The 27,517-nt window shown below is 39.3% G+C and overlaps 2 protein-coding genes across 5 annotated transcripts in view; one reads left to right on the top strand and one right to left on the bottom strand.

The window, feature by feature from the left end:
- The window catches only part of IMMP1L (inner mitochondrial membrane peptidase subunit 1), a 61,148-nt gene extending 46,499 nt beyond the window's left edge, over positions 1–14,649 (top strand). For both annotated transcript variants that reach the window (XM_029583137.1, XM_029583138.1), the window contains 2 exons: positions 11,670–11,780; positions 14,467–14,649. In XM_029583137.1, coding sequence (XP_029438997.1) covers positions 11,670–11,780; positions 14,467–14,535 — 180 coding nt within the window. In that variant the 3' untranslated portion in view covers positions 14,536–14,649. The remainder of the gene's footprint in view (positions 1–11,669; positions 11,781–14,466) is intronic.
- A 3,301-nt stretch (positions 14,650–17,950) lies between these two features.
- Positions 17,951–27,517, bottom strand: part of DNAJC24 (DnaJ heat shock protein family (Hsp40) member C24) — a 39,919-nt gene continuing 30,352 nt past the window's right edge. For 2 of the 3 annotated variants that reach the window (XM_029583140.1, XM_029583141.1), the window contains exons 4-5: positions 20,667–20,735; positions 17,951–18,740 (exon numbers count right to left, since the gene is read on the bottom strand). In XM_029583140.1, coding sequence (XP_029439000.1) covers positions 18,610–18,740; positions 20,667–20,735 — 200 coding nt within the window. In that variant the 3' untranslated portion in view covers positions 17,951–18,609. The remainder of the gene's footprint in view (positions 18,741–20,666; positions 20,736–27,517) is intronic. The other variant, XM_029583142.1, reaches the window with a different exon arrangement.

Raw genomic sequence — 27,517 nt, 5'->3', positions numbered from 1 at the left:
AAGGTTGGGTTCAAGGGAACACGTGGCTGCCTTGAAAAAGGATGGAATCAGAATTTAATCTGGGCTTTTTTTCTCTCTCCTTTTTTTTTTTTTTACACTTTATTTTAATATCTGAATAAATTACAGGTCAAAAACTTGACTTGTAATGTATAAAGATATTAAAATAGAGTGCTTCTTTAAAACCTTTAGGTTCCTTTAGGCAGCATATTCAGGCTGATGCAGTATCAGTGTGCGTTAAACTGGCGCTCATGATTGAGCGCCCACTCTCAACGTGCGCTGATGTACCCGATGCAATATTTAAATGAGCTGCCGTGGGAAAAAGGAGATAGGAAAAGGGTCACTCGTTAATTAAGTGTCCCTTTTCCTAACCTGACCATAAGCGACTTTTTTTCAGTTCCTCTGATTTAATATCGCCACGATATTAAGTCAGAGGAACTACAGAAAAGCAGTATTTTCTGCTTTTCTGTTAACTTTTGGGGCTCCTCAAGAATTAATGCCTGCCCTGGGATAGGTGTTACTTTTTGAGGGTAAAAATGTGTGCATCGGGGTAATAGCTAATAGCTTCATCAACATGAATTTACATGCGATGAGCGCTATTAGCTATGCACTGGTTTGGACGCGCTAATCCCCTTATTGCATAAGGGGATTTGGACACGCGTCCAAAATGTGCATCCAAGCTCGTGTAAAGCCTTGCGCTCAGCCAAGCACATTATATTGCATTGGCCTGATAGAGAGGGGGAGGGAATTCCATAGCACTGATCCAGCTATGGAGAAGGCACTTTCACGAGACGCTACCAAGTGGGATGAACAAGCAGAAGGAACATCAAGGAGGAGTTGAGCTGAGGAGGATATATCATAAGGGTGGAACTGATCCACCCTTATGATATATCTTTATTAATGAAGTAACTTTATTAATGAAGCTATGAATGATCGTGGCTAGTTTATATTGTATACGCTGTTATATGGGTAACCAGTGGAGCTGCTGTAAAACTGTATAGATATGGTTATAGTATCTGGATCCAGTGAGTAACTAGCAGCTGCATTTTGAACTAGCTGTAATGGTCTGATTATGTATGGAGGAAGACCTGTGTAAGAGAATTGCAATTATCTGCTCTGTTAGTAAAGCACATAAAATAATAATAGCAGTAGAGTTTGTACTGCAGCTTACATTATGGTTTACTGGTATGGCATGAAGCCATATCCAGAATAGATGTCAGGGCAGTTTTTCTTGTGTGGTAGAATAGACCATGTTCCATATACGTCAAAAGAGTCTACTTTTGAAGTATATGGAAGAGTCTTCTTGTAAAGTTGGGCTTTTTTTTTTTTTTTTTTAAACATGCGTTTGTTTATTTGAGGAAGTCAGGAGAGACCACTAGCATAGCAGGGTTTAAAAGAGTTGGACAGGCTCCTGGAAAAAAAAAGTCCATAACACATTATTGGCCAGGTAGACTAAAGAAAGCTATTGCTATCGCTGGGAATGAGTAACAGGAATTAGATCTTCTTTATGGGATCTTCCAGGTACTAGCATATTCTTGTGTAGTACTGACTGAATGGGAGGTCTGGGTGAAGAACCAGAAGGTCTCGACCTGAAGAAGGACTGAATGAGCTGGTGGACTAATTTATAAACTGATTAACTTCATTTATGTGTGCATGTTTTAAAATTGGCCAACTTACGCGATTAAGTCCTGCTTTACTATTGTGCATAAAATATACATGCATCTATTTTTTAAATAGGTAGGAAAAGTACGCAATTCAATGCATTGATATATGTGATTTCAGTGCATTGCATGTATTGACATGTATGTTGTGGGGTAGAGCTATGCATATTTTAGAAAACATACGTGTATCATACACACAGGTTAAAATAGTTTTGTATATCTACTCACAGTCATATACTAGAGTACATACTGCTGCGTGCATTTATTTGAAATTTATCCTCTATATATCTTAGAGGAATTTTTGAGGGATTCTAGAAAATGTTTAAAATTTATCATAACGAGACTTTTAGAAGTCTGAAAAATTCTTGTATTATCAATACCAATCTTGGTTTAAAATTAAATGCTACCTAGCCAATCAAAATAAGTAAATTTCATTAGACCCTACTGTCTCTGTAATTTGATACGGTACACTCTTTCATCATATTTCACATTAATCAGGAAAACTAACACCTGTAGTTTATTCACAAAAGCTTCTTTTGTTAAATGAACACCCACAGGCTATGAAGCAATTACATTTGTTGCTTGTGCCACAGTAAAAGACACATAAATAGACCTCAGTAGGGATAGCTGAGAACTAGAGACTTTATTCTTTTGTCCAATATGAAGATTAGGTTTTATCACAGGTCAAGAAAGAAAGAACACCTTCAAAGTGAATTGAAAAAGGGAGGAGGTTTAAGATTCTTTTAAATTTCCTGATAGGTAAAATCAGTTTTAGAAGGTGCAAAGTGGAACTTGCACAAAGTTACAAGTATTCTAATTACCTATTATATTTAAAGCACACTTGAGATTTAGACTTCAGTTTTGAGTAAATAATGGATCACAGATGGGTATAAATCTGGATGGTATTTTACATTTAAAAAAATAGATGTTTGGTTGATATCTCAAAATACAACATGCTAAAGTTTTATTTAAAAAAAAAAGTGAAAAATTCCAAAAAAGATTTAATACATAGATAGAGATGGCAGAAAAAGACCAGATGGTTAATCGAGTCTGCCCTGCAATCTGGTTTTGAATTTTTTAATCTCAGTTCTATAGTCTGGGCCCTTTCATTGTCTCTAGGGTTTAACTGAAACTGTTAACCCTATGCTTCTTGTTTTAGGATCATTAGGGGATCACAGAGGCTAATCCATTCTCTAACGATGTCCAGACCTGTTAGCTTCTTTGCAATTTCTCCTTTTACTTTCCTCCTATTGTTACTACTCCTCCCATAGACATTTGGAAACTCCTGGAATTAATTCCTTGAGGATCTAATTATTGGAAACGCCTGATATTATTTTCTTAGGGATCCACATAGTCTATCCCATGCCTCTTTAAAGTCCTCTACAGTCTTCTTCCTCACCATCTCCTCCGGCGACCACCACCCTCTCCGTGAAGAAACACTTCCTGACACTCAATCTGAGTTTACCCCCCTGGAGCTTCATATCATGACCCCTTATTCTTATTAAATCTTTCAAGTAGAAGAGGTTTGCTTTTAATTGTGAATTATTTATACCTTTCATGTATCTGAAGCCCCTGCGTCTTCTCTCTTCCAGGGTGTGCATGATTAGGGCCCTTAACCTGTCCTCATAGGTCATAAGATGGAGTCCTACCACCATCTTGGTCGCCTTTCTCTGAACCGCTTCCTTTCTATCTCTATACCCCTTGAGATATGGGTTCCAGAACTGAACACAGTACTCCAGGTTGGGCCTCATCAAGGATCTGTACAAGGGCATTATTACTTCCTTTTTCTTACTAGTTATCCCTCTTTTTATGCAGCCCATTTTTCTGGCTTTTGCAATTGCCCTGTCGCACTGTTTTGCCATCTTCAGATCACTAGACACTATGATCCCTAAGTCCCTCTCTTGCTCTGTACTTATCAGTTCTTCTCCCACCCCGATACATACAGTTTCTTTGGGTTGCCGTTCCCCAGATGCATGACTCTGCATTTCTTTGCATTGAAGCTCAACTGCCATGTTTCAGACCACTTCTCTAGCTTACATAGATCACTTCTCATTGTCTCCACTCCTTCTGGTGTGTCTACCCTGTTGCAGATTTTAGTATCATCTGTGAATAGACAGACTTTACCCACAATTCCTTCTGTTATGTCACTCACATATATATTGAACAGCTCTGATCCCAACACCGATCCCTGTAGCACACCACTTAACACCTTTCTGTCTTAAGTGTAGATTCCATTCACCATCACACTCTGACTTCTATCTGTCAGCCAGTTTGCAATCCACGACCCATCTTGTCATTCAGCCCTAAACTTCTCATTTAATTAACAAGTCTTCTGTGTGGGACCATATCAAAGGCTTTGCTAAAGTCCAAGTAGATTATGTCCAGTGCTCTTCCGTGGTTCAATTCCCTAATCACAAAGTCAAAGAAATCTATCAAATTTGTGAGACATGTCCTCCCCTGGTAAATCCTTATATTCTCAGATCTAGCAATCCTCTGGATTCCAGATAGTCTACTATCCTTCCTTTCAATAGCTTCTCCATCAATTTACCCACCACCGAGGTGAGGCTTACCAGCCTGTAGTTTCTCGCCACCTCTCTTGTACCACCACCACACTTCTCCAATCTTTTGGCACCATATCCGAATCTAGTGATCTATCAAACAGGTTACTTAGTGGGCTCGCCAGCAAATTTGTGAGCTCTTTCAGCACACTGGGGTGAATTTCTTCCGGCCCCATGGCTTTATCCACTGAACAGTTTCCTTGCCAGTGAGACGGTGCTAGCTCCTCGCCGCCACACCCCTCCTCCTGCTCCTGCCTCGGGGATGATGGTGTCCCACATCGTGGAGACGGGAAGGTGACGGGCTGGTTGTGGCAGATGGTGGATGGGCTTGGATCCCTTGGTACCGGCTTCCTGCTCCCGATGGAAGAGGGAGAGACTGAACAGTTTTCCTTGCTGGTGCCACTCCCCTCCTTCCCCTGCTCCTGCCTCGGCGATGCTAGTGCCCGCAGCGTGGAGGCTGGAAGGTGACGGTGGGCTGGTTGTGGCGGGCGGTGGGCATTACATTAACAAACTTGTTTACCAAATTAATATTCAGCTTCTTAAAGAATACAAAAGCTGGATGGCTCGACTCAGTTTTGCCTTCAGAGGGGAAATACATACTGGAAAAAAAAATCAAATTATAGTTAAGTCATGGAGAAATGAATCATTAGTAATTATGAAAAACCCAACAGATTGTGGTAGTTATCAGTGGCGTGCCTAAGGCATCAAGTCCTGTTCAGTATTTTCATGTGATAGTGCAGAACTGTTAGTAAAAAAAAAAGATTTATCTTTATGCAGATGATACAAAAATAATAACTATCATCCCTTGGAATTAAACGTATTATCCTTTATCAAAATTCCTTTTTCCTAATTTGTTTTTTGTAAAAACCTTTTACTCGCCTTTATATCTATCTATTTCTATGTTTATATAAATAGCACATACAAAAAGGAAAGAAAAAGCTAGTTCATTCCCAAAAGTTTTGTTCCAACTTCAAGAGGCAGTCATATTGCTTTGTAATCACTACTAGCTAAAAAAACCCAAAAACAAAACACTTCAAAATTCCAGTTTGTGTCCAAGAGAAAACACTCATGGATCTCATATGTAGATGTGATAGCATGGGACTCTGGCCTTGCTTCACACAAATCTTTATTATTTACACAAAAGCAGAAAGCACCTGCTTACCTCAGTAGTGCTTAAATCAAACAGTAGCAGGCACATGAAGACAGCATATTTTCTGCTTCTTCCTCCTGCCTGCGGCCTCCTGTTCTGTCCAGGACCTACCTACTTATCCTCCTGCTAAGGGGAATGCCCTGGGAACAGGATTCCCTTAAGGTGGATTTTCTTTACTTGCCCTCCACCTCAGCTTGACCTTTTCAGTTCGAGTACCTGCCTTTATTAGAGTTACTTCCCAGTGCAGGATGTGCCTTCCTGATTCCCTTTAGCTATCAAGTCATCTTCTCCTTCATTGTGGTGAAGGGGGAAGTTGAGTTACAGCTCTTAAATCCAGGGATTGGCTTATTGTTTCCACTACGTTTCCAGGCAATCTTATGTAACATTTTCCCTGAACACTTCTAAAACTATAATTACTTTCCCAGTTTCCCTTTGGAGGGACAACTAAGTGGTTGGGGCATCCTTGGGAAGGCTCCTCTATCGGTGACGGCCTCTAGTCAATGGCAACCACATTTCCTTTCTCGGGGTTGTTGTAATTTAGGCGTCCTAGATCCCCTGACACATAATTTCAGATCTCTCAACAGGAAATCCTCACTGCAGGCTGAGCTGGTCAGATTAGTCATCAGCTGGCTTCAAAGAGTCGCAAACTCTGGATAATCCCATCCCAGAGCAATGGGCTATGGGATACTGGAAAGAACTCCTATTTCCATGTGACATGTCCAGGTGGGGTCGCCAATAAGACTTGGTTGGTCGGGTACTGTTGCCAGTCATATATACAGGCAAGGGTCACCATCTTCTCAAGATCAACCCATCCTCTCTCGACTAGCTCCCTGTTGTCAAAAATCCTTATGCTTCCTGAGTCTATCAGGGCTTGCATGGGGAAATCATCCAATTCCGCTGGAACTACAAAAGTGAAAAGCCTCAAGTGGGGGCTGTCAATAAAGGTGCAAAACTGTGGGGTCATTCCATTGACATTTATAGGTTCATTTATTGCCCCAGGACAATCATGAGCAAAGTGATCTTTCTCTCCACAGCTGAAGCAATGTGTTAGACCTGTGTCCTGTGACCAATTTTTTGAACTGCAATTTCCTGACCTATATGGTGGTGATCTCTCAGGCTGCCTGGGGTGCTGTGGTATTGATGGTGCTTTATGGAAGGTGTCAGCTGCTTTTCAGAGTGATCTTTGGGTCCTGGCCTAGCTACTGTCATAGAGGCCTGTCCAAGCCATCCAGAAGCTGCTCCAGTAGAATCTGGTTGGCTAATTCAGTACCTAATTTCCCTTCAGCCTATATGTTTTAGCCAGGGGAAAACCCCTCCATGGACTCTCCCCAGCCCTTTTAAGGATGGCAGCCTGTATGGCCAGCTCTTCCATCTGGATTGGCAGTTTGGAAGCTAGCTGGGCTGTTGCCTGTCAGCAGATTGGCATTCTGCCAGTTGGGCAGGATGTTTGAAATGAACTAAGTAGTAGACTAGGTTCTCACCTGGAACCATTTTAAATATCACAGGAGATAGTGGGGTAGGATGCGGTGGAGTAGTTTGCACAACTTTTTTTAATTGGATAAACTGCGCTTGTAATGCTTTGCTATCTGGATCAGTGATACCTGTTGCTGATTACATTGTTCCTGAGGTGTACTTATTTTGTACACAGTCTATAATTGTTGTTGTCCCTCTGCGAGGGGCTGTAGTATTCACATCTCCATTTTGGCTTAGTGGGCTGTGGTGCCATAGAGGTTTCTCTTTCTTGGGGAAGGCCACTGCTTATCACTGGGCGTAAGCAGCATGAAATCTATCTACAGGAAATTCTCAGACTTAAGACACAATTGTTCCTGAAAACTGTCTTAAGTCAAAACAAATTTTCCCATAAGGAGAATGTTATGAATGGGGGATTGGTTCCAGCATGAGAGCCAAATACCTTTTTTTTTTTTTTACCAAAATAACCCAGAATTTAGTCATATATAGCAGGCAGACTGTAAAATGCATAGACACATTTTATAGCATTATTTTTTTTGTCTGAAGAGGAAAGTGTCAAGTCACGCCTACAGAGCATTGCACCGACACTACCTCTATTAGACTATTGAAGTTCATTGTATATCAGCCAACTAGTTTATCTTCTGAGAGCACTGCAGATGTTACAAAATGCCGCAGCCCAGTTGAATTCTGGGAGAAAAATGAGACCATGTAACTCCAGCATTATGAAATGCGCTGGCGACTGATGCAGTGGCACATACAATTTAAGATTGCTTTATTTGTTCATAAACTTCTTTCGATTGACTCTCTTCCCTGGGTAAACTCCCTGTTACACATATATAACCCAATATGCCCTCTTTGCTCGTGGCAGCTGCCGTTGTTAGAAGTTCCCACTATGTGGGCAGGTATGGCTTGCGGATGTGACAGAAAAGACTTTTTTGTTTGGATGCTCATTACCAGAGAATCTTCATTTATTAACATGTACAAAGACCTGCAAAGCCATGCTTAAGACATTTTCATTTCAGCAGGCTTGGATGTTTTTCAGTGAGTTTTAATATGTATTTATTTTATGTGGTTTTTATAATTATGATTGCAAAGTTGTGCAGGGCTTTGGGATGGCCAACTCAAATGTACAATAAACATAAACAAATGATATTCTGTCTTTTGTGAAACATCAAAGCAGATTACATTCAGGGACTGTAAGTATTTACCTATCCCCCGCAGGTTTACAATCCAAGTTCATGCTTGAGGCAGTGGAGGGAGAAGCGACATGCCCAAGGTCACAAGAAGTGTCAGCAAGATTTTATTTTTAGCTTCCCTGATTCACAGCCTGCTGCTTTAACCACTAGGTTGCTACTCCACTGATGAGAGGAGATCCCTCCTATTCTTCCAACTGACTTCACGTCGCCAGGCCTCATGCTCATCAGCATATGACTATGTGTCTGTTGGGAGATGCTTAGCCATCAAAACAAGTATTGTAAGTTGGATAATGGGTATTAGTTTAGGAACGCCGTAACTTTGAATTATTATAATTTGAAATGCCTTAAGTCAAAGACTTCCTGTACTATTTTGGGTCCTGCCAGGTACTTGTGACCTCAATTGGAAACAGGATACTGGGCTTAATGGACAGCTTGGTCTAACCCAGTTTGGAACTTGTGTTCTTAGGAATCGACAGAACAGTTCTCTCTGCAGAATATCCAGGATCTCCCAGCTTCTAGAAGACACTGCAGCCAAAATGTCCCAATCAACATCTGACAGATTGGAATCTAGCACCTCCCCTTTCAGAGCAACTTTGTGACTATCATCCATTAAATCTCTCATCTGCCTGTGGAGGTCTGAATCTCATGGATATTCTGCTCCCTCTTTACTTCATAAGCTCTGCAGTTCCTTTTTGGTATTTTTTTACATATAGTTCCACTCCTCCTCCCTTTCCTTCCTGAATAGATTGTAGCCCAGAATTAACTATCTCCCAGTCAAGGTTTCTTATGTACCAGGTTTCCGTGACAGCCACATGACTGCCTTTAGAGCTGGACCTTTCTTTCTCATTCTGTGGGCATTAGTACAAACTTTTCAGATGTTGCCCTTTATACCCATATTTCTACAAGTATTTAATGTTTTACTTAGCTGAGGGCTTTTTTTTTTTTTTTTTACTCATCACTGATGGTTTTAGTTTAATAAAGCCGTCATCACTAGATCAGTTGGTCTGTTCTGCAAGACCCCGTTGCCCCTTCTTTGAGAGGTGGACACCATCTTGGTCACACAAAATTCCAGTTTAAAACTTGAATTGATGAGCTTAGACGCTGTATCCAAAATAGATGCAAGGAAGCTCCACTTGTGGATCATTGGACTCTCTTTAATCAACTTATACAAAGTGTAACATTTTTAGCATTCATCAACATGAATTGATTAGGGTAGTACTATTATACATATACTATTACAATGTGAACAAAGTTGGGTTTTCTGGTTGCAGTCTTTACATGCTAATGATGAAGTCAGGATTTGGAATAGCAAGCATTATTATACTATTTGGGTGGCTGCATGTAGTCTAGCTGGTGTCAGCACCCATTGACTGTAATTATGAAGGGTGGGAGTATGGCTGGTGGATAAATACTGTCTACTGCACAATTTAAGTTTTCATTTAGCAGCTGCTGAAAAGAGAGAAAAGGTTAAGTTAAAGTAGTTAAGTAAAACAACGTCTAAGGTTATAGTGATACGTGTAGGGGCATAAAATACGCTTGTTTAATAAGTGTTTGACATATAAATCAATAAGATAAAGCAATATTTTATATTTTTTAGAAATAAAAGACTAGACTATATTGTTTAGTATGGTCTTATCCACTTTTAACAGAAGACACAACAAAAAAATATTAGATATCAATAAAAACTTTTAAATAAAATGTTATCAGATATTAACAACATATTCTTGAAATAGCCACTGGAGGCAAAATAAATCCTTTGTCATAGTGGAGTGAAATACCCTATGAATGTGGAGTTAGGAATACAACAAACAGCGGATAAGCGTCAATTGCCTACAACTCAAATTGTTTTAAATATTATTAAAACTTTCAGAAAACACTGTTTTGATGAGGTTGTGCTAGATAAGTAAGCATCAAGTTCTGAAGCTATTACAGTGCTTTTCATGGTCTATTACGATTACAAAATCATGATAAGCCTATGGAATGAGCTTTAAGACAGCATGTATGAACATAAAGACAATTTTCCCTCCATTTAGACAGATTACTAACCTTTGAATACTAACCTCATATTTACCACTAAGCTATGTTTCCCTTTTAAATATGTAATAATAGTATGGTTTCATTTTTTTGTGTTATTCTAGTGAAGCTTCATTAGCTCTCTCTCATTTTTTTCCAAAAAATACAGCTATAGCCTGCAGCTTGTGCAAACTGCAGCTGCATGGTAGAATGTAGTATTCATGAAATGATGCCTTCTATCTTTGTGGACACTTAACTGATCAGAGATAAAAACACATCAAATTCTAGCATTTAAAGCTTTGAGATGGTGGGGGCAGCGAATCTTAAAGCAGGGACGCTCAAATTAGTCCTACGGCCCTCCCCCCAGCTGGGTTTTCAGAATATCCCTAATGAATACGCATGAGATTTACCTCTGGTGTATGCAGATATTTCTCATGCATATTCATTAGGGATATCCTGAAAACCCGACTGGCTGGGGGGCCTGTAGGACCGGTTTGAGCACCCCTGTCTTAAAGCATGCCTAACATTATATTAACCTGGTCACGCACTTTGTTCTTTGAAAGTTGACATTATTGGTTGAACCATCTTTTAAAAAATTTCAGCTCATTAGGTAAAGGGCTTTTAGTTGTATAATGCCTATGCTGTGAAATAGGCTTCCATTGAAATTTTGATTTATTAGATGATCTGCTGGTCTTTAGGAAGAGCTTAACAATCTTAGGGCTTCATTTACTAAACATTTTTCCAATAGATACAGAATGGGAGAAAAGCCGTAGTAAATCAGGCACTTAGTATTCATGAAAGCCTTTGGTAAAAAATTAGGCCCCTACTAAAGTATTTTTTTTAATTACATGTTTGTTTCCTGGTTTTGTTATGATTTTGATGTTTTGTTTTTCTTGTTAAGATGAGTTGTACTAATGTAATTTATTTTTAATTTGATTTCTGATTTTATGAGCGGTAATACATTATTCATGTAACTTGCCTTGAGTGCAGTTGTGTATAGGCAAGAAATAACTAACTAAATATTTTTACATATAGAAGCAATAACAAAGCTGTGTCATGTAGTATAAGGTCACCATCATTAATTTTGTAAATTATAAAAAGAGAATGTATACTTATAATGATGGCCATCATAAACCATAATCTGTTGTGGATCCTGCCTGCACACCGAATGAACTGTGATCTTAATTAAAACTTTGACAAGCTCACTTCGATAAAATGATGAGATTATTTGTAATTGATGTCGGAATCAATTACCATTTAGTTCATCAGGAGCCCACTAACAGTTCTAGCCCTGGTGCTGGCCTCAGGGTTTTGATGAGTGTGTGGCTGCCTTGTTCATGCTGCTACTGTGACAGGAGGGCAGATTTTGGTCAACATTCTACAAACCTCCTTTGAAGTCTATTAAATTAATAAACATCACATTGCTCTAATCGCTTACATCTTAATTTTGGGTATTTTGTTCCAAACTAGTGTTTTTGGAACATGTGATAGAACGTGTATTTGGAAATATTTCTTCTCTTGGTTCATACTGTATCAAAAATAATCCATCACACCGAAAAGTATTAATGCAATAAAGAATAAACATTGGAAGAGCTTTCTTTAACCTAGCATATTTGTTGTATAGGTACCAAAAGGACATGTTTGGCTGGAAGGGGATAATCTCAAGAACTCTACAGATTCTAGATTTTATGGGCCTGTCCCATATGCATTAATCAAAGGACGCATTTGCCTAAAGGTAAGTTTGCACAAATGAAACATGCCATTTTCCTAATGGTTTTGTACTTTATTATTTTATCATTAATTCATAACAAAACCACTCACTCTATGATTTTTTATTATAGGTGTTTTTCATTAATGGAAAGCACTTATTGTCACTGTATGCCTACTGTTATCACTTTTAGATGGCATTAGTCTGTTGCTAACTGCCAAAATTTATATTTTACAATAATCTGTTTTTATAAACCAGAGGGGGTAATATCAGATACCTAACATCTTAACTAACACACCAACAATTTAAAAACAAATAAAGAAACGTGAACTCTATTTGCCATTTTCATGAGCATTGTAGCTGTTTACCATGGAAGTCTGGCACATTCAGATGAAGCTGCGACACTTGAGAAGTGTAATTAGAGGAATAGTTGTAGAGATTTCAGCAGGGTGCAGTTCTCCAAAGACAAAAGTTTACTGCTGAGGCCTATGTACAGAGAGAGTAGAGTTTCTTATACTTTACAGGAACAATGCCATTGAAGATCAAGGCCAGTATGCAGAGAAAAGATTATCTGCACATTCTAACATTATTTGATCTCAGTGAACTACTGTTATCATCAGAAGTAACGCAGTGGGAACTATTAATGTAATAAAAGTAGTGGCACTGATCCATACTTTGAGAACCATTATAGCAGAGTTAATTTTTAACCTTATATGAACACACTACCCATTTCTGATATTTAGTATGTACTATTGTGCAGTAACACTAATCCTTCTGCTTCCTATAAACCAGTCAATATACATACAGGGCCACGTCTAAATCAACCAATCACAATATAGTGATTATGCATCCAAAAAAAACTGCACTGCTTGAGAACATAACAGTTTTGTTTATTTTTACCCTGTGGCTGCTTTTGAGTCCTGCCTTTCCTCAAACTCCATTTTAACTGTAATAAAACTGTGACAAGATTAGTAAAGAAAACACTGGTAAACAAAGTTTTTGTTTCCTTCAGGCTTTTTGGTGTTCCAAATAGATTTTTTTTATGCTGATCACAGATATTACGTCGAAATTTGTACATCACGTAAGGTTTTTGAGAAACGGCCAAGTTTGTGTTACAATAATTGTGAAATTTTAAAACAATCTTGCGTACATATATTTTCTTGCTGGACAGTAGTTTTTATGATTTTTAAAATTTGTGTTGTATTTTTGACGGCCATAAGCAACGTAACATGTAACAGAGACTAACTTTTTTAAAAAATACACCAAGAACCTCTGCCTGATCATGTCAGAACTTGCTCAGGCAAATCCCAGCTCGGCTGCAAGATTCCAACTAGTTTCCATGACAACGCATAAAAGAAGGTGTTTTCGTTGGCCCACAAATCCGAGCTGTGATGGACAGCCACTTTGATTGTCTTCTGCAAGGTACAGAACGTGTTGCGTGGACAGCCTTCAAGAATGTTGTTTGTAACTTTCTAGGCAACTATAAGGCACCAGACTATGTCGAACAGGTTAAAAATCTGCTTCAGGCATACAAATTGATGAAGTGCGACATGTCAATGAAGATACATTTTCTTCATTCAACTTGGACTTCTTCCTAGACAACCTTGGCGATGTGAGTGACGAACATGGTGAAAGGTTTCATCAAGACATTGTCAAAATGGAGAAACAGTATCAAGGCAAGTGGAATCCCCTCCATGCTGGGTGACTATTGTTGGAGTTTCATCTGCGAAGCGTCGGACAGTGATTACAAACGAAAATCTGCGGCAAAACATTTTTAGTTTTGTTTTCTGGTGCCAACATTGCCATTATAGCTTATGCCGCTACAGACACGTAACAATGCTTAATGTATATCGCACTTTTCTGGCAAACGGTACGTGATACAGACATAATAAATGCATATTTATGTTCAGCTTGTTATTAAAATCTACTGGTTTCACCGAAGGTTGTGGAGGAAACAAAATATTCCCAGAAATATTTTTACCAGTGAAATGTATCCTCCTGGAACTTAATCATGAGATCATATCATCTAGCTCTGAATGTATTCCCTAGTGACTCTCTCTTCCATTGCGCTAGGTTCTTCTCCCAACATTACTACTGCACTATTGTATCTTCTTATAATGACATCATTCCTTACACTACCGCCGATGACTATTAATCCCCCTTGGACCTAAATATCTTTACATGCCTTTCCATTATTGTAGTAGGAATATGACATTAAATCTGAATGTAATCCACCTTGAGACGAGCTTGGAAAAGAAGGAATATTAAATGTTCATAAGTAAATCTAAGATTTTTATGGCTGAAAATTAAAGTAAATTTGCTGAGCTCTCCCCTCCACCAGTCAAGTACTTGAAATGTGGAAATGTCTGGATGTTGATTGGAAATAGGTCAGAAGTGTGATTGTGATTAGGAGTTCAAGGGTGAGGGAGTAATAATCTATCCCATCTTTCTTCTCTGTGATTCAGCTAAAAAAAAAATACAATTTCAGATCTTAAACATTGAAGTTGTTGATTTATAATTTTTTTCCCCCTATATCATCATGGGTTTCATTTTAATGATTTTTCAGATGTTAAAACAGTGATCATATAGTAACAATAAATGAACAGACTATCAGCCCTACCCCCTTGAATCACTTTGATAATAGTTTTTATTGAAGCTAGGAAATAAAATAGATATGGTCTATATTTGATTGCTGGCGTTTCATATTTTGCAGATATGGCCACTAAATGATTTTGGATTTCTACAAGATTGCCCAAATGGTCGTGCACGTCGTGATGACTGACTGAAAAGTGTTCCACTGTAGTTCACTATTTTACACTGCACTTAACGTTTTTGATTTCTTTTTAAAATTTAGACAACTCATTTTTATTTAAAATAAAAATATTTTTAACTATGAGATAAACTTGTATATTTAATTCATATATATTATGAGACACTATGGGGACAATTTTCAAAAGACATACACCGAGGTTGTATGTATAATTGACATATACATATACAAGTAGTCTCGTGTGTGGAAAGCAAATTTTCAGAGAGGCGGTAGTATGAATGTACTATCACTACCCTATGGAAAGGTATCCGCATAAAAAGTGACATTCCAAGCAGGTTTTGGAAGTACATGTACATTTATAAACAAAGCATTGCAGATAAGTTATCAACCATGGGTAGCATGCTTTCACACCTGCTAATCGTGTCACGGAAATTACATTTGACTTTTCTTTTGTCTGCAATTTTTGGGTAGAGAGTCTAGAGTAAGTGGTAGAGGGAGTGGGTGAATTGCTGAAAGTCTGTGTCAACCGATATAGATCTTCATGTTGGAAGTATACACACAACTAAGTATTTTCATAAATGAGATGTACATCAGCCATCTGTATAGACTACCTGCCTCCATGTATAAACTGAGGGACGTTATGTACATGTTAAATTAAGGCATAAAATATATGCACATATTTATAAAACAGGTGTAGAAACGATGTGGATTCATGCATTAAGAAAAGTGTGTACTGAAACAGAACACGTCTATTTAAACGTCAGTGATACATGGTGATTTGTAAACTGTGTGGCTCTTACTGAACAGTTTATAAAATGCAAGTGAACATTAAGAACTCCTACTTATGCCCACATGTGCCGACTTTCATACACTACTGAAAATTACCCTCTATATATTGTTATACGACTTGCAGAAATTAAATCATCAAGTGCTACTGTGAAATGCAGTTACTGGATTTATTCACAAATTACAATAATCCCTCAGATGGTAAAATTCTTAGAAGACTGGAGGAAAAGACCTTACAAACTGGCTCCATGTAAAAAAACATTACAAGTTCACAAGCTAAGTATAATCATAAGTCAGAAAAACCTCCCGAAATCTTCTTGAATTGTTTTAAATGCAAATAAACTTATCTAATGGAAAATGTAATTGTCCATGGAAGTGTTCTTTGCAGAGATGAAGGTTGGGATGTTTTTTGTTTTCGCCTTGCACGTTCAATTTATCGGGATTGTTTAAAAAAAGTAGACCTTCAAGGAACCATGAAGAATTCTTTGGGGGTCTGATCATTTTGAGAGGGATTAGGGTCTCAGTAGCTGTGGAGAATTCATTATTCCATGTTGGACTAGTGGTTCTGTGGAAGCAGGGATTGTTGGTATGTTAATAAGATTGCTTAATTTTTCACGTGATGGCAGATAGGATCACGGTAGGAGATTTGGAAATAACAGCATGGCTTGTTTGTTTTGGGATTGGGATGCTGACCTGGTTTTGAACTGACCATGAGGTAGAGACTACAGATATTGAGTTGGGGTCAGGCTTAAAGCTTGAGGAATGGAAGATTAGGTCAAAGGAATGACCAAGTTTGTGAGTGTGAAACTTGATTAGTTGAATCAAGCTAAGGTTATCTATGTTGTGTGGCAAGGTGGCAGCAGGCCCTTTGAGAGGGGCCTCTGCATGATAGTTGAAATCACCTAGTACCAAAAAGTGGTGGGTAGAAATGACAATGTCACATAAGAATTCAGATAATTTAAGAAAGTCAGGGTGATTTGTGGGTGGTAGTTGAGAACAATTTTCAGTCCCTTACTGTCTTGGAACTTAATTACGAGGTAGTCAAATGTGCTTATTTACTTGCTTCTTTGTTCTTTGAGAATATGAATGTGAAGCGGCAATCAAGCTGAAATAAATAAGGTTGGAAGCTTGCAGTCATGAGAGCCTGCAAGCAGTGATTCCTATAGCAGAGACTTGCTGCTGTCTCAAAAACATCAACAGATCAAGTACTTTCCACACTCAACCCTGGGCTAATAGTGCTTTTAGGTCATTGGCTACCTTTTGCTGAAGAACTGAGAAAGTCCTGACCTCTTCCAGAATGTTATACACGTATTTACTCAAACAATTGGTAGCATGCAATGCTGGACATCAGTGTAATAGTTTAGTAATACTAAGGGCCGGATTCTAAAAGGGGTACGCGCGTAACCTTTTTTAAAAAAACCCTGCACGCGCCGAGCCTACGGCTACGCGCGTATCTTATAAAATCTACCCCTAAGTGTATAAGATTTCTTCCTAGGGGCTCACTGAGTAATACATGTTGGACCTCTTGGCTTTATTGACAGATTATGTGGTGTGGAAGCTGCTGGTTGTTGAATCCAGGAACATTCTAGACATGAAACATTGTGGCTGCCTTCCTGTTAACCAGATGCACTGAAGTGGGAGAGGGGGGGGGGGGGAGGAGAGAGGTGCCTACATTCTCATCTGTGTTTTCTTAAGAATCTAATGGAGTACTGAGAAACTGAAGGATTTTCAGAAGTAAAGCCCTGAGGTCTGCCTCCTCTAAATCTAATAGAATATTCTTAGACATTTGCCTTTCAAAATCAGAGTAGGAAAGGTCCTCAGGTGGTGTTTTGTCCTATTGAGCACAGAGTTGAGGTGAAACCCGTGGATGCTTATGGTTCAAAAAATTCCTCAGAGCCATAACCATACCCCAAAAGAACCCTCAGAATCTGACTGAGATGGTTGGATCAGGGATATGGCCTAAATGAATCTGCCTTTCTGTCAACACCTGCAAAAGGACTTGAATGGCCAAGGCTTTCCTTCACAATGCACTTGAGATAGACAATGGTATGGGTACTGTTGATAACAAATGCCCTTCCAGGTAGTGGTATCAATGCCACAGCTGCCGGTGCACTGACAACTTCCAGAAGAGGTTGGACTTCAATTTGGCTTGATGCTGATGCACCAAATCGAGCAAATTGACACTTTAATGTCTCCTGAATCTTCTTGAGTTCCTCCTTGAAAACTGCTAATGGCTAACACAGGGTGGGCAGCAGAAAGAGATGTGTCACCTGATGAGCATTGGAGTCTGTGACTTGGGTACTTGCAGGTAAGTGGCCTTCTCTACAGGGATGCTTGGGAGGACATATGACTGTTGCTAACATCTGCCTGTTCTTGTCATCGTGAGTCAACCAGGACAGATGACCGTGCTTCTTTGCCTTCATGCAATGCTCCAAATCACTTGGTGCCAAAACCAATGACCTGGATAAAAGGCAGAGGGGGCTCATGAGATAGCAACCGCGCAGAAACATTCACACATTCTCAGCGAGAGGGTTTTTCTGAGCTCAGAGCTCTGTTCCATGACTGTGTAACTGGAAGACATCACCTGCTTGTATGGACAATTGATCCTGCTTGCCTACAAAATAGAATCCATAGACATCACTTAAAGCTGAAAAAAACCATATGAAATAAATATTTATTAACCCCCCCCATCTGCTCTATAGTTGGGAAATTATAATCTTGAAAATAATATAGCAGTCAGCAACCCCTCAGAACAAACAACAGAATAAACTGTAGCATAAGTCCTGCTATATTCAGATGAAATGGAAACATGATAATGTCATCCAATTATTAGTTCATTCTCTTTTAGCAAACCGCTTATTGTTGCAGGTTTATAATTATTAAAATTACACTGATTTTGTAGCTTTAAGGGACTATATCGAGCATAGCTTTTCAACAAATATTAATGAATTTTCTGCATACTTTATCTGTCACTCACCACACTATCATTTATTGTCAGTCACACAGGTAGAAATACTGGAGGGGAATAAGAGGCAAAGTGGAAGATACAACAGTTCCTTTAGCCACCAAATTGTAGTGGGCCATATCTACAGGTATAGATTCATATACATTCACATACATTTACATGATTCATATCAAATTGCATAAAACAAAATAACTTTAATCCTTCAGTGTGTGCTTCACGTTCATTTCATCCTGAATATTCAATTCTGTCCAAGCACTGAAAGTTCAGAGAATGAGATTATTTTCTATTTTGCAGACCGCCATCTTCCTATTGTGTTTGTAGGAACAGTTGTCATGTCAGCTGTTGTGAAGAATCTCTATAGTTAATGAACAAGTATTGCAGCAGATCAGGGAGACATCTTCAGCCTCACTTCCTGAGAGAATATATTGTCCACCACAACGACACAAGGAAATATAGCACTGGTCATCTAAGAATAAAAAAAATTATATTACATTTTCGAGGTGTATACTGTCCTCCTCCAAAAATGACCAAGGGCAGCTTACAATCAATCAGATACATCAAAATACAAGTCAAAAATATAATAGCACATTTCAGTCCATGTGTAGATTTAAATCTGCTTTACTGCTCAATCCTATAAACAACAAATATTAAAATTATTAGTTGAGGTAAAATTCTATGGTTTCTTTTAAGCACAGTTCTGGAATTCTCCATATTTGCAATAAGCTTAATTGTTTAAAGTCTGTATAATTGGTGCAGGATCTTTCACTGTAAGTAATACATAATCTGAACAAGCCAGAGCTTTGGTGACAATCCTGTACTTCCACTGCTGGCAACACAATACCGGACGAGTAATCTGAACTCTGCTAGTTTTTTTCCCCAACAGTTCATGTGTGATAAGCTCTCTGGGCTTCAAAGGGGTATATAATATCTACATCATCAATACTATTTAATGACACATGAAAATGAAAACTAGACCATCACAACCAACAGGCTATAAAATATATTTCCACTGGACAGGATGAGTGGGATGCACTGGATGAAAATTAACAGACATAGCAAAGCTTCCCACAAGCAAAAGGGAAATAAGGAAACCAATGGGGGCGATTTTTAAAAACTGTAGGCAGTTTACAGGTCTGTGGGACCTGCAAGCTAATTTTCAAAGGGAAGCTTCCCTGTGGGGAGTTTCCCTTTAAAAGTCAAGGCAATCAAGGATCACAGGTACATGAGTACTTTCCCTTCTCCACCATCTCCATCCCTGGCCCCCAACCATTTTCAACACTGCAAATATGTATGTCGTGACTCAAGACACTGAGGCAGGCAATCTATCCATATTAATCTTGATTAATGTGTCTAAATGCCGTTGAAAATTACCCTCCATAAGAATAGAAAGGACCATTGTCGATGCACTACCACAACGCTAAACAGCAAGTGGTGCAATTTACAACAATATGGAACTCTAGCAGCAAATGTAATTGACAAGGAAGGCTAGTATACGTGTCTTATGAAGTAGCATAGCTCAGGAGTTGTAGCTAACTTTCCCCGGGAGCATCGGGACACTAATGCAGGCCCCGATGCTCCCAGGGCTGTGAATTAAAGGGGCTGATTATCCCCACAAGTGTCTCTCAAGACCCCTGTCCCAATCCCCTACCACCCCTTGAGACAGCCTAAGTACAAAAAAATAATGTTTCACTCCCCTGGAAGTAGAGACACTGGCGCTCCCCAAATGTACTAAATTTGTCCTGATGGTCTAATGGGGACCTAGAACACCCTATAGGTTCCGGAACTGGCAGCAGCTATTTTCCCAAATGATGCACATTTAAAACTAATCGGAGAAAGTTCTTTTTCACTCAACGCATAATTAAACTCTGGAATTTGTTGCCAGAGGATGTGGTTAGTGCAGTTAGTGTAGCTGGGTTTAAAAAAGGTTTGGAGAAGTTCTTGGAGAAGTCCATTAACTGCTTTTAATTAAGTTTACTTAGGGAATAGCCACTGCTATTAATCGCATCAGTAGCATGGGATCTTCTTGGTGTTTGGGTACTTGCCAGGTTCTTATGGCCTGGATTGGCCTCTGTTGGAAGCAGGATGCTGGGCTTGATGGACCCTTGGTCTGACCCAGTATGGCATATTCTTATGCTGACTGATATCTTCTGCTAGCTCCATCATGTGATGGGGCAGACAGCGCCACTGTGGAAAATGGCCACCGCTGAGCCAGATCCTCACTAAACTACCAATACTGCAGCTTAGTAACCATCACAATATTCTCCTCCTCCGGGGAAAATACTGCAGCTTAAGAAATAGGCCCCCTAAGTTTGTACCTGAGGTAACGAAGGGAAATGTAACGTGCCCAAGGTCACAACTGCATGAGCTATAATCGAAAATAAAATATTCATACCATTATTCCATGACATGTCTTGAAGAAGAACTTGAGCCTCAACTGGCCATGTATTTGTTAGCTCGGATTCTATAAGAAAGGCAGAGTATATTCAAGTAACTTCGAAACTAATTACGGATACTAAAAACCAGCTGTGCATGGCAAGAAGTTGTCTGCTAGGCAGTTATTTTATTTTTATATTCTGATTTTCACACTTTTTTCAGCACTTCAGGTACTGTAGGTATCTCCCTGTCCCCAGAGGGCTCACAATCTAAGTTTTTGTACCTGAGGCAATGGAGGGTAAAGTGACTTGTCCAAGGTCACAAGGAGCGACAGCGGGACTCAAACCCTGGTCTCCTGGTTCATAGCCACTGCTCTAACCACGAGGCTACTCCTCCACTTGTGGAATATTTACCACAAACATCTTAAAGATCTGGAAATCCAATTCTACAATTTAGAAAAATGAAAATAACCGGTTGACAAGGTTTTACCTTTATCCATTTAACAAAAAAAAAAAAAAAAGACAGATTAATTTAAATCTAAAAGAACCTTCTCCTGTTGGACTTGTGAAATATTTTTACTCCGACATGCCTGAACTATATTTTAACTGAATAATTAGACTCTTAGAATAAAACCAGAAACAAACATATCTTTTAGGAGTAACTTTACATTTCTAGGATTGAAATTAGCTTTTCACAGAGGAATACCATCTGTACTTGGTGAATAGAAGTCTAATTTAAAGACAAAGTCGGTTTGTGGGAGCACCAATTAAAGCAGCAGGGCACATCATATAATACATTATATTCCTTCTAAAATTTGAATTCATGAATAATGTCTTTTGTGGCTAATTCAGGCAGCTTGCTTTTTCTAAAATCCAAACTGTATGCATATTTAAATCCACGTATACCATAGAAATATGGCCTGTCAAGTGCTACAGCAGGAACCTGTAATGCCCAGGCCTCAGAAATGCAGGACTGTTATATTATCTGTACTAGCAGGCCGGATTTTAAAAGCCCTGCGCGCGTAAATCCGGCCGGATTTACGCGTGCCGGCGCGCCTATTTTGCATAGGCGCGCCGGCGCGTGCAAGTCCCGGGGCTTTGTAAAAGGGGCAGGAGGGGGCTTGTCCGGGGGGTCAGGGGGGCGGTTCGAGGCGGGTCCGGGGGTGTGGTGCCGGCCTGGGGGGCGTGGCAGAGGCCTCCGGACCAGCCCCCGGGTCGGGTGATGGCACGCCAGCAGCCCGCTGGCGCGCGTAGATTTACACCTGCCTCGGGTAGGCGTAAATCTGCCGACAAAGGTGGAGGGGGGGGGGGGAAGGTGAGGGGAGGCGGAAGGAATGTTCCGTCCGAAGCACCTCCTTGCGCGTGCCGACCCCGGATTTTATAAGATACGCGCGGCTGTTTTTGAAAATGAGCCCCAGCGGTTCTACGCATAAATCGGCACCTGGTTAAAGCAGCTTGTTCAGAGTCCTACGGCGATCCTGCAAAGCAGAGGGGTCAGCTGTTACCAAGTAATGTGATGAAGCCCCTCTCTGCAAGTTTTACTTCTGTTTCCATCTGCCAGGAACAAGCAGGATGCTGGGCCAAAACTAAGAATATTTAAAAACTACCCCTATATGTTTTTATGTTAGATATCACGTAGAATGTAAAATCAATAAAATATTTTAGAACTATAATAAAACTTTCAGAAAAAAAAAAAATGAAATGGCTGTGTTTCTATGCTGGAATTATACTGAATTAGTTATTTCTATACAAGAGCTTCAAATGGCTATTATGCCTCAGTCCCTTTGTAAACATCTGAGAATAAAACTAATTAGATAATTTGATACATCTAATAGATTAGCTTATCAGATGCAACTGTTAACTGGCACTTTCTCACTTCTCAACGCTAGTGGTGTTTCTCGTACTAAAAGTATGAATTAGAAACTAGGAATATTTTACTGTTTTTCACACCAAACCGCTGTTATCTTTAAATGAGTTATTCTAGTCTACACAAATAGTTTCTCTTTCTTCAAACAATCATTTTTGGCATTGTTTGGATGCCATGTGGCACAGCATAATAGCTGAGCATGAGGAATACCACATAGGTGATGAAATCAGTGCTTATCTGCTCTGGTTCTCCTATAGCAAAGCTTTGTTATTGTTCTATGGCACTTTCCTGATGGAATGGGATCGTGGTGCAGTACAATTTTCAAAATTAAAAAGCATCCAGGGATTAAACAGTACAAGCAATATAGGGCTTGTTCAAAAAATAATTTTCTTAAAGTAGAATTTCCATGCAAGAGGAACTCCTGCACTGTAGGGAAAATATGTACTGTCTACTAATTTAATACAAAATTTCACTAAAAAAAAAAAAAAAAAGTAACACTGTGTGTAATTAGCAAGCAAATATGCACACAAGTTACACCAATTTTCAAAGCTGACTTAATGTAAGTCTGATTTGAAAATTATCCTACCAAATCTACCGGCACAAATTAAACTTGCTAAAATGTCTGCACATATTTCCCATAAAAATTTAAACACATACTTTTTCAAATCCAAACGTATGCCCGCAAGTCCAAAGTCCTCTACAGCTCCGCCCCCAGGAACACCTCCCACTCAGTCCAGGTAAACTTATATGGCAACATGACATGACATTATTGGGGGGGCAATTTTACAAAAGCCCATTTCTGTGCTTAACACTGTTTTGTTCATAGAAATGCTTTTGAAAATTACTCTCCCTATAGGTGTTTAATTTAGAAGATGCTTTGCATAGAAAGTAGAAAATAGCATCCATTGCACTCACAATAATGAGCATTTAGAAACAAATCTAAGTACACCAAACCAGATTATGGCCTAGAATAGAACAAGTGCTTCAGAGGCAAAACCCAATGCTCAACTGCCTTCAAGAGACCATTATGGGGCCAATATCAAATTATATTCCTCAATTTTCCCTTTTAAAGAAAATGTCAGTCCTTTCAGCAGGACCAGCTCTGTAGCTGGACTCTTCTAGAATTCCATCTGCAGACAACTATCAAATATACAAATGTGTGTCTTGCAGCACAAAGTTATATAGGAAGCTCATGAATAATCTGAGCAGTCTGGGGGCTGAGTCCCAAGGTGGAGGACTGGATTAGAAACTGGTTGAGTGACAAACACTACGTGGTAGTAAATGGAGTTCATTCTGAAGAGTGACGATTAGTAAAGTGCTCAGTTAGAAAAGTTAGAAGGAAAACTGTCTTTTTGCAGATGATAGTAAGATCTGCAATAAAGTGGGCACAATGAAGGGAGTAGTCAGTGAAAAGTGATCTAGGAAAATGTGAGGCGTGGTCACATTTTTACAACACAACTTGAATCTTTATAAAAATGCTTCCTGGAAAAAGATGGGTCTTTAAACATTTACAAAACATTTTAATAGGTATGGAACTCAGTGCAAACAGCATCTCATTCCAGAATGAAGGACCAATAAAATAAAATGCATGATTACAGGACGCAGCTAAGCCTTAAGGTTTAAAAGATGGAACAATTAATTGCATTAGACTAGAAGAGCGTAATACTTGAGCAGGTTGATAAACTGTTAAATATGAGGGCCCAGATTATTTGTCTAAATTAAGTGTTTTGAACTCTAAGGCTAAAATCTTAAATTTCATTCGCCGAATTACTGGCAGCCAGTGTAGTTTAATGATCATATCGCTTTCGACAAGCCACACTGTTTTGGAGTAGTTGGATTGCCTTGAACCTATATTTAGGGAGATCTATCAGATCTGATGGACAGAACAAATGCTTGAACAATCATTCTAAAATCAGTGGCTGGCAACAAATCTCTCAAATCTTTTAGCAGTCGGAGTTTAGAAAAGCCCATGCATAGAATTTTTTTGAATATGTGCAGTGCATCACATTGTGGAACCAAACCAAAAAGTCAAACTACAAACAGTATCAACAAACTGTATATACGTATCCTCAATCAAAAGACATTTACAATTATCTAGTACTGGTGAATAAGATATCCAAACAGTTTGTCTTCCGAATGTTATGTACTAATTGATGGGTAGACATCCGGCCTTTAATGTAACATGCAAAAATCAATTTGAGCCACCGCTGTATTCACAGCTGAATTAACTGGAAAAAACAAACGAATATCATCAGCATAGATCTTGAAAAAAACAAAAAACCCCATCCCAACCCTTTAAAGTTAATTAACTACAACTCCCCACCCTCCTGAACCCCCCCTCCCCCCCAAGACTTGCCAAAAGTCCCTGGTGGTCCAGCGGGGGTGCGGGAGTGATCTCCTGCACTCGGGCCGTCGGCTGCCAGTATTCAAAATGGCGCCGATAGCCTTTGCCCTTACTATGTCACAGGGGCCGACCATTGTGATGCCCAGGGAGAGACATAAATAGCAGAAAAAACAAGTGATCGTGCCACTGTACAGAACATTAGTAAGGCCTCCGCCCCAAATACTGTGTTCAGTTCTGAACACCACATCTCAAAATAAGAGACAGCAGCTAAAGGCAGCCTAGAGAAAGTCCACCACAATGGTGTGCATCAGATACCATAGAGATGAGATTTGAGGCTCTAAATATGCCTAGAGGTGCTTTATAAGTACGCTCTAGAGAGGAAAGAGAGACAAGGGGAATCTAATGCAGGCATTTAAATACCTAAAAGGTGGTAATATTCAAGAAGCAAACTTTTATCAATGGAAAGAAAATTTGAGAACTAGGGGAAGCTTCAAAGGATAGGACAAAGGGTGATGGATGCTAGGAATGCCCTCCCAATGGAGACAAAAATGGTAATGGTATTGAAAAAGGCAAGGCATGGAAGATCCCTACTGGCAAGAGGATGGTAATCACGCACTGGGGTAACCTGAATGGAGCAAAAGTTACAAACCAAAAAAGGCAGTGGTTCAGCTTCAGAGGTTGGGTGAATTTATGTGCACATCTGCCGGGGTTGGGGGGACAGAATCAGTAACTGCTGGGCAGACTGGATGGACCATGTTGGTCTTTTTGTGCTTTTATTATATGATTCTTCTGATAGCATGTTATACTGAAAACACTGTGGTCACCAAGGTACATATTTACATAAGTGGTGGTTATATCATCACACTCAAAAATTCTGGAAGGATGTCAAAAGTTGAAATTGTGAAAATACTTGGTTATGCAGTTTCCTCATCTCCAAAACTTTGCTTACTTGCGGATATGGGATACGACACCTGGCCAAGATTTGATAAATGCTAGTCTCCCAGCTCACATATTTGGCTAGATAGGTTGTGTCAATACAGTGGAAAATTAGACCTCAGCTAGATCCCCATGGATTCCAGACTCAGTATGAGGCTGCAACTAGCAGACTTAATTCCTTAGACAAGAAGCTGAACATTATAATAAAATTAGAGTTCATACTGGAATGTATATAATTCTCTTTCTTCTCTTGGTGCCCTCAATGTAATGTAATTAACTTCTGCATTTCATAGGTGGAAATGCAATCCTTATTTATTTTTTATCACTTGCTAGGATGGTAGACTTGAAAGGTTTTACGGTGTCATTTGCTGTGAATTGTGTAAATCTGCACTTGAAGTGTGATTACAAATAAACAGTTTACAGAAGGTACTCAGTACAGAGTAAATCTTCCAGAAAACAATAGAGGTTACTGTTCTTATTCTCTGATCCGCTATCTTTAAAGTCCATCTTACAATACACTGAAGTAGTTAGCTATGAATAATAACTCATCTGTGGTGAAATGAAACACCTTCTTATATCTTAACTGCCCTTACATATTGGTGAAAAAAATGTAATTAGCACTTTAACATTAAGGAAGAATCTTTTTTTTTTTTTTTTTTTACATGCAATTCATTAATTAGCAGCAATTTGGCCTGTGTTCTATTCCTTTTTATATAGCACATTGTAATTCTAATTTTACCTAAAATCTAAACTATGGATCCCAAGAGAATAATATACATCTAAGTTAGGTTTCATTAACTCAGAGTACATAAGATAAGCTAAAAATGATAGAATGAGTAGAACTTCCCTTTAATGCCCACAAATATCAAATCTTCTCTTACACTTTTGTGCTTTAATACCAATTAAATAACCTCTAAAACAAGGAAAGGAAATTAATTCATAGCAACAGGATAACTGTGGGGGGGTTTTTTGTCGAGGGGCTGGGTTACACCTAAATAAAATTTCTGCAGCTGCATTACTCAACACAAGATACAACAGGAAAGGGGGTACTGTTTCTCCTATGTCTGTGTCCATCTCAAACAGCCGCTTACATGGGATTTCTCAAGACTTATGCCATAATATTTCCTGTTTCAGTGTATATTTATTTATATTTATTTATTTATTTAAAGTTTTTTGTATACCGACATTCATTAAGAAAACATCACATCGGTTTCCATAGAACAAAAAAGTAGCCAACAGGGCTTTACAATCAAACTGATAATCGAACTGGGGGGGGGGGGGGGGGGGAGAGAGGCGAGGGGAAAGGGGGTTGGAGGAGGGAAACCAAGGTTTTTGCTGTACAATCAGTAAACGCAAAACATAGTTAAATACAAAAGTATAGATTATGTACAATAAGAATACAAAGAGGGAGTGATTTAAATGGGGGAGTTATCGGTCATAGACCTGGAGGGCGGGGGAAGGGGCTGAGAAAGGGGGGAAGGAGTATAGGAGTGATAAGAAAGAGGGGGCTCATGCGTAGGCTCGTGAGAACAGCCAGGTCTTGAGGTTCTGTCTGAATTTCTTAGTGCAGGTCTCAAGGCGTAGGTGGGTGGGCATAGAATTCCATAAAGAGGGTCCAGCTAGGGATAGTGCGCGATGTTTGGTGGCTGTTAGATGGAAGAGTTTGGGAGAAGGTGTGTGTATGGTTGCTGTGTAGGGCGTTCTGGTAGGTCTGGAAGAGGAAC

The sequence above is a fragment of the Rhinatrema bivittatum genome, chromosome 17 (assembly GCF_901001135.1).
Source record: "Rhinatrema bivittatum chromosome 17, aRhiBiv1.1, whole genome shotgun sequence".
NCBI lineage: Eukaryota > Metazoa > Chordata > Amphibia > Gymnophiona > Rhinatrematidae > Rhinatrema > Rhinatrema bivittatum.
This window is presented reverse-complemented; position numbering and strand designations above follow the sequence as displayed.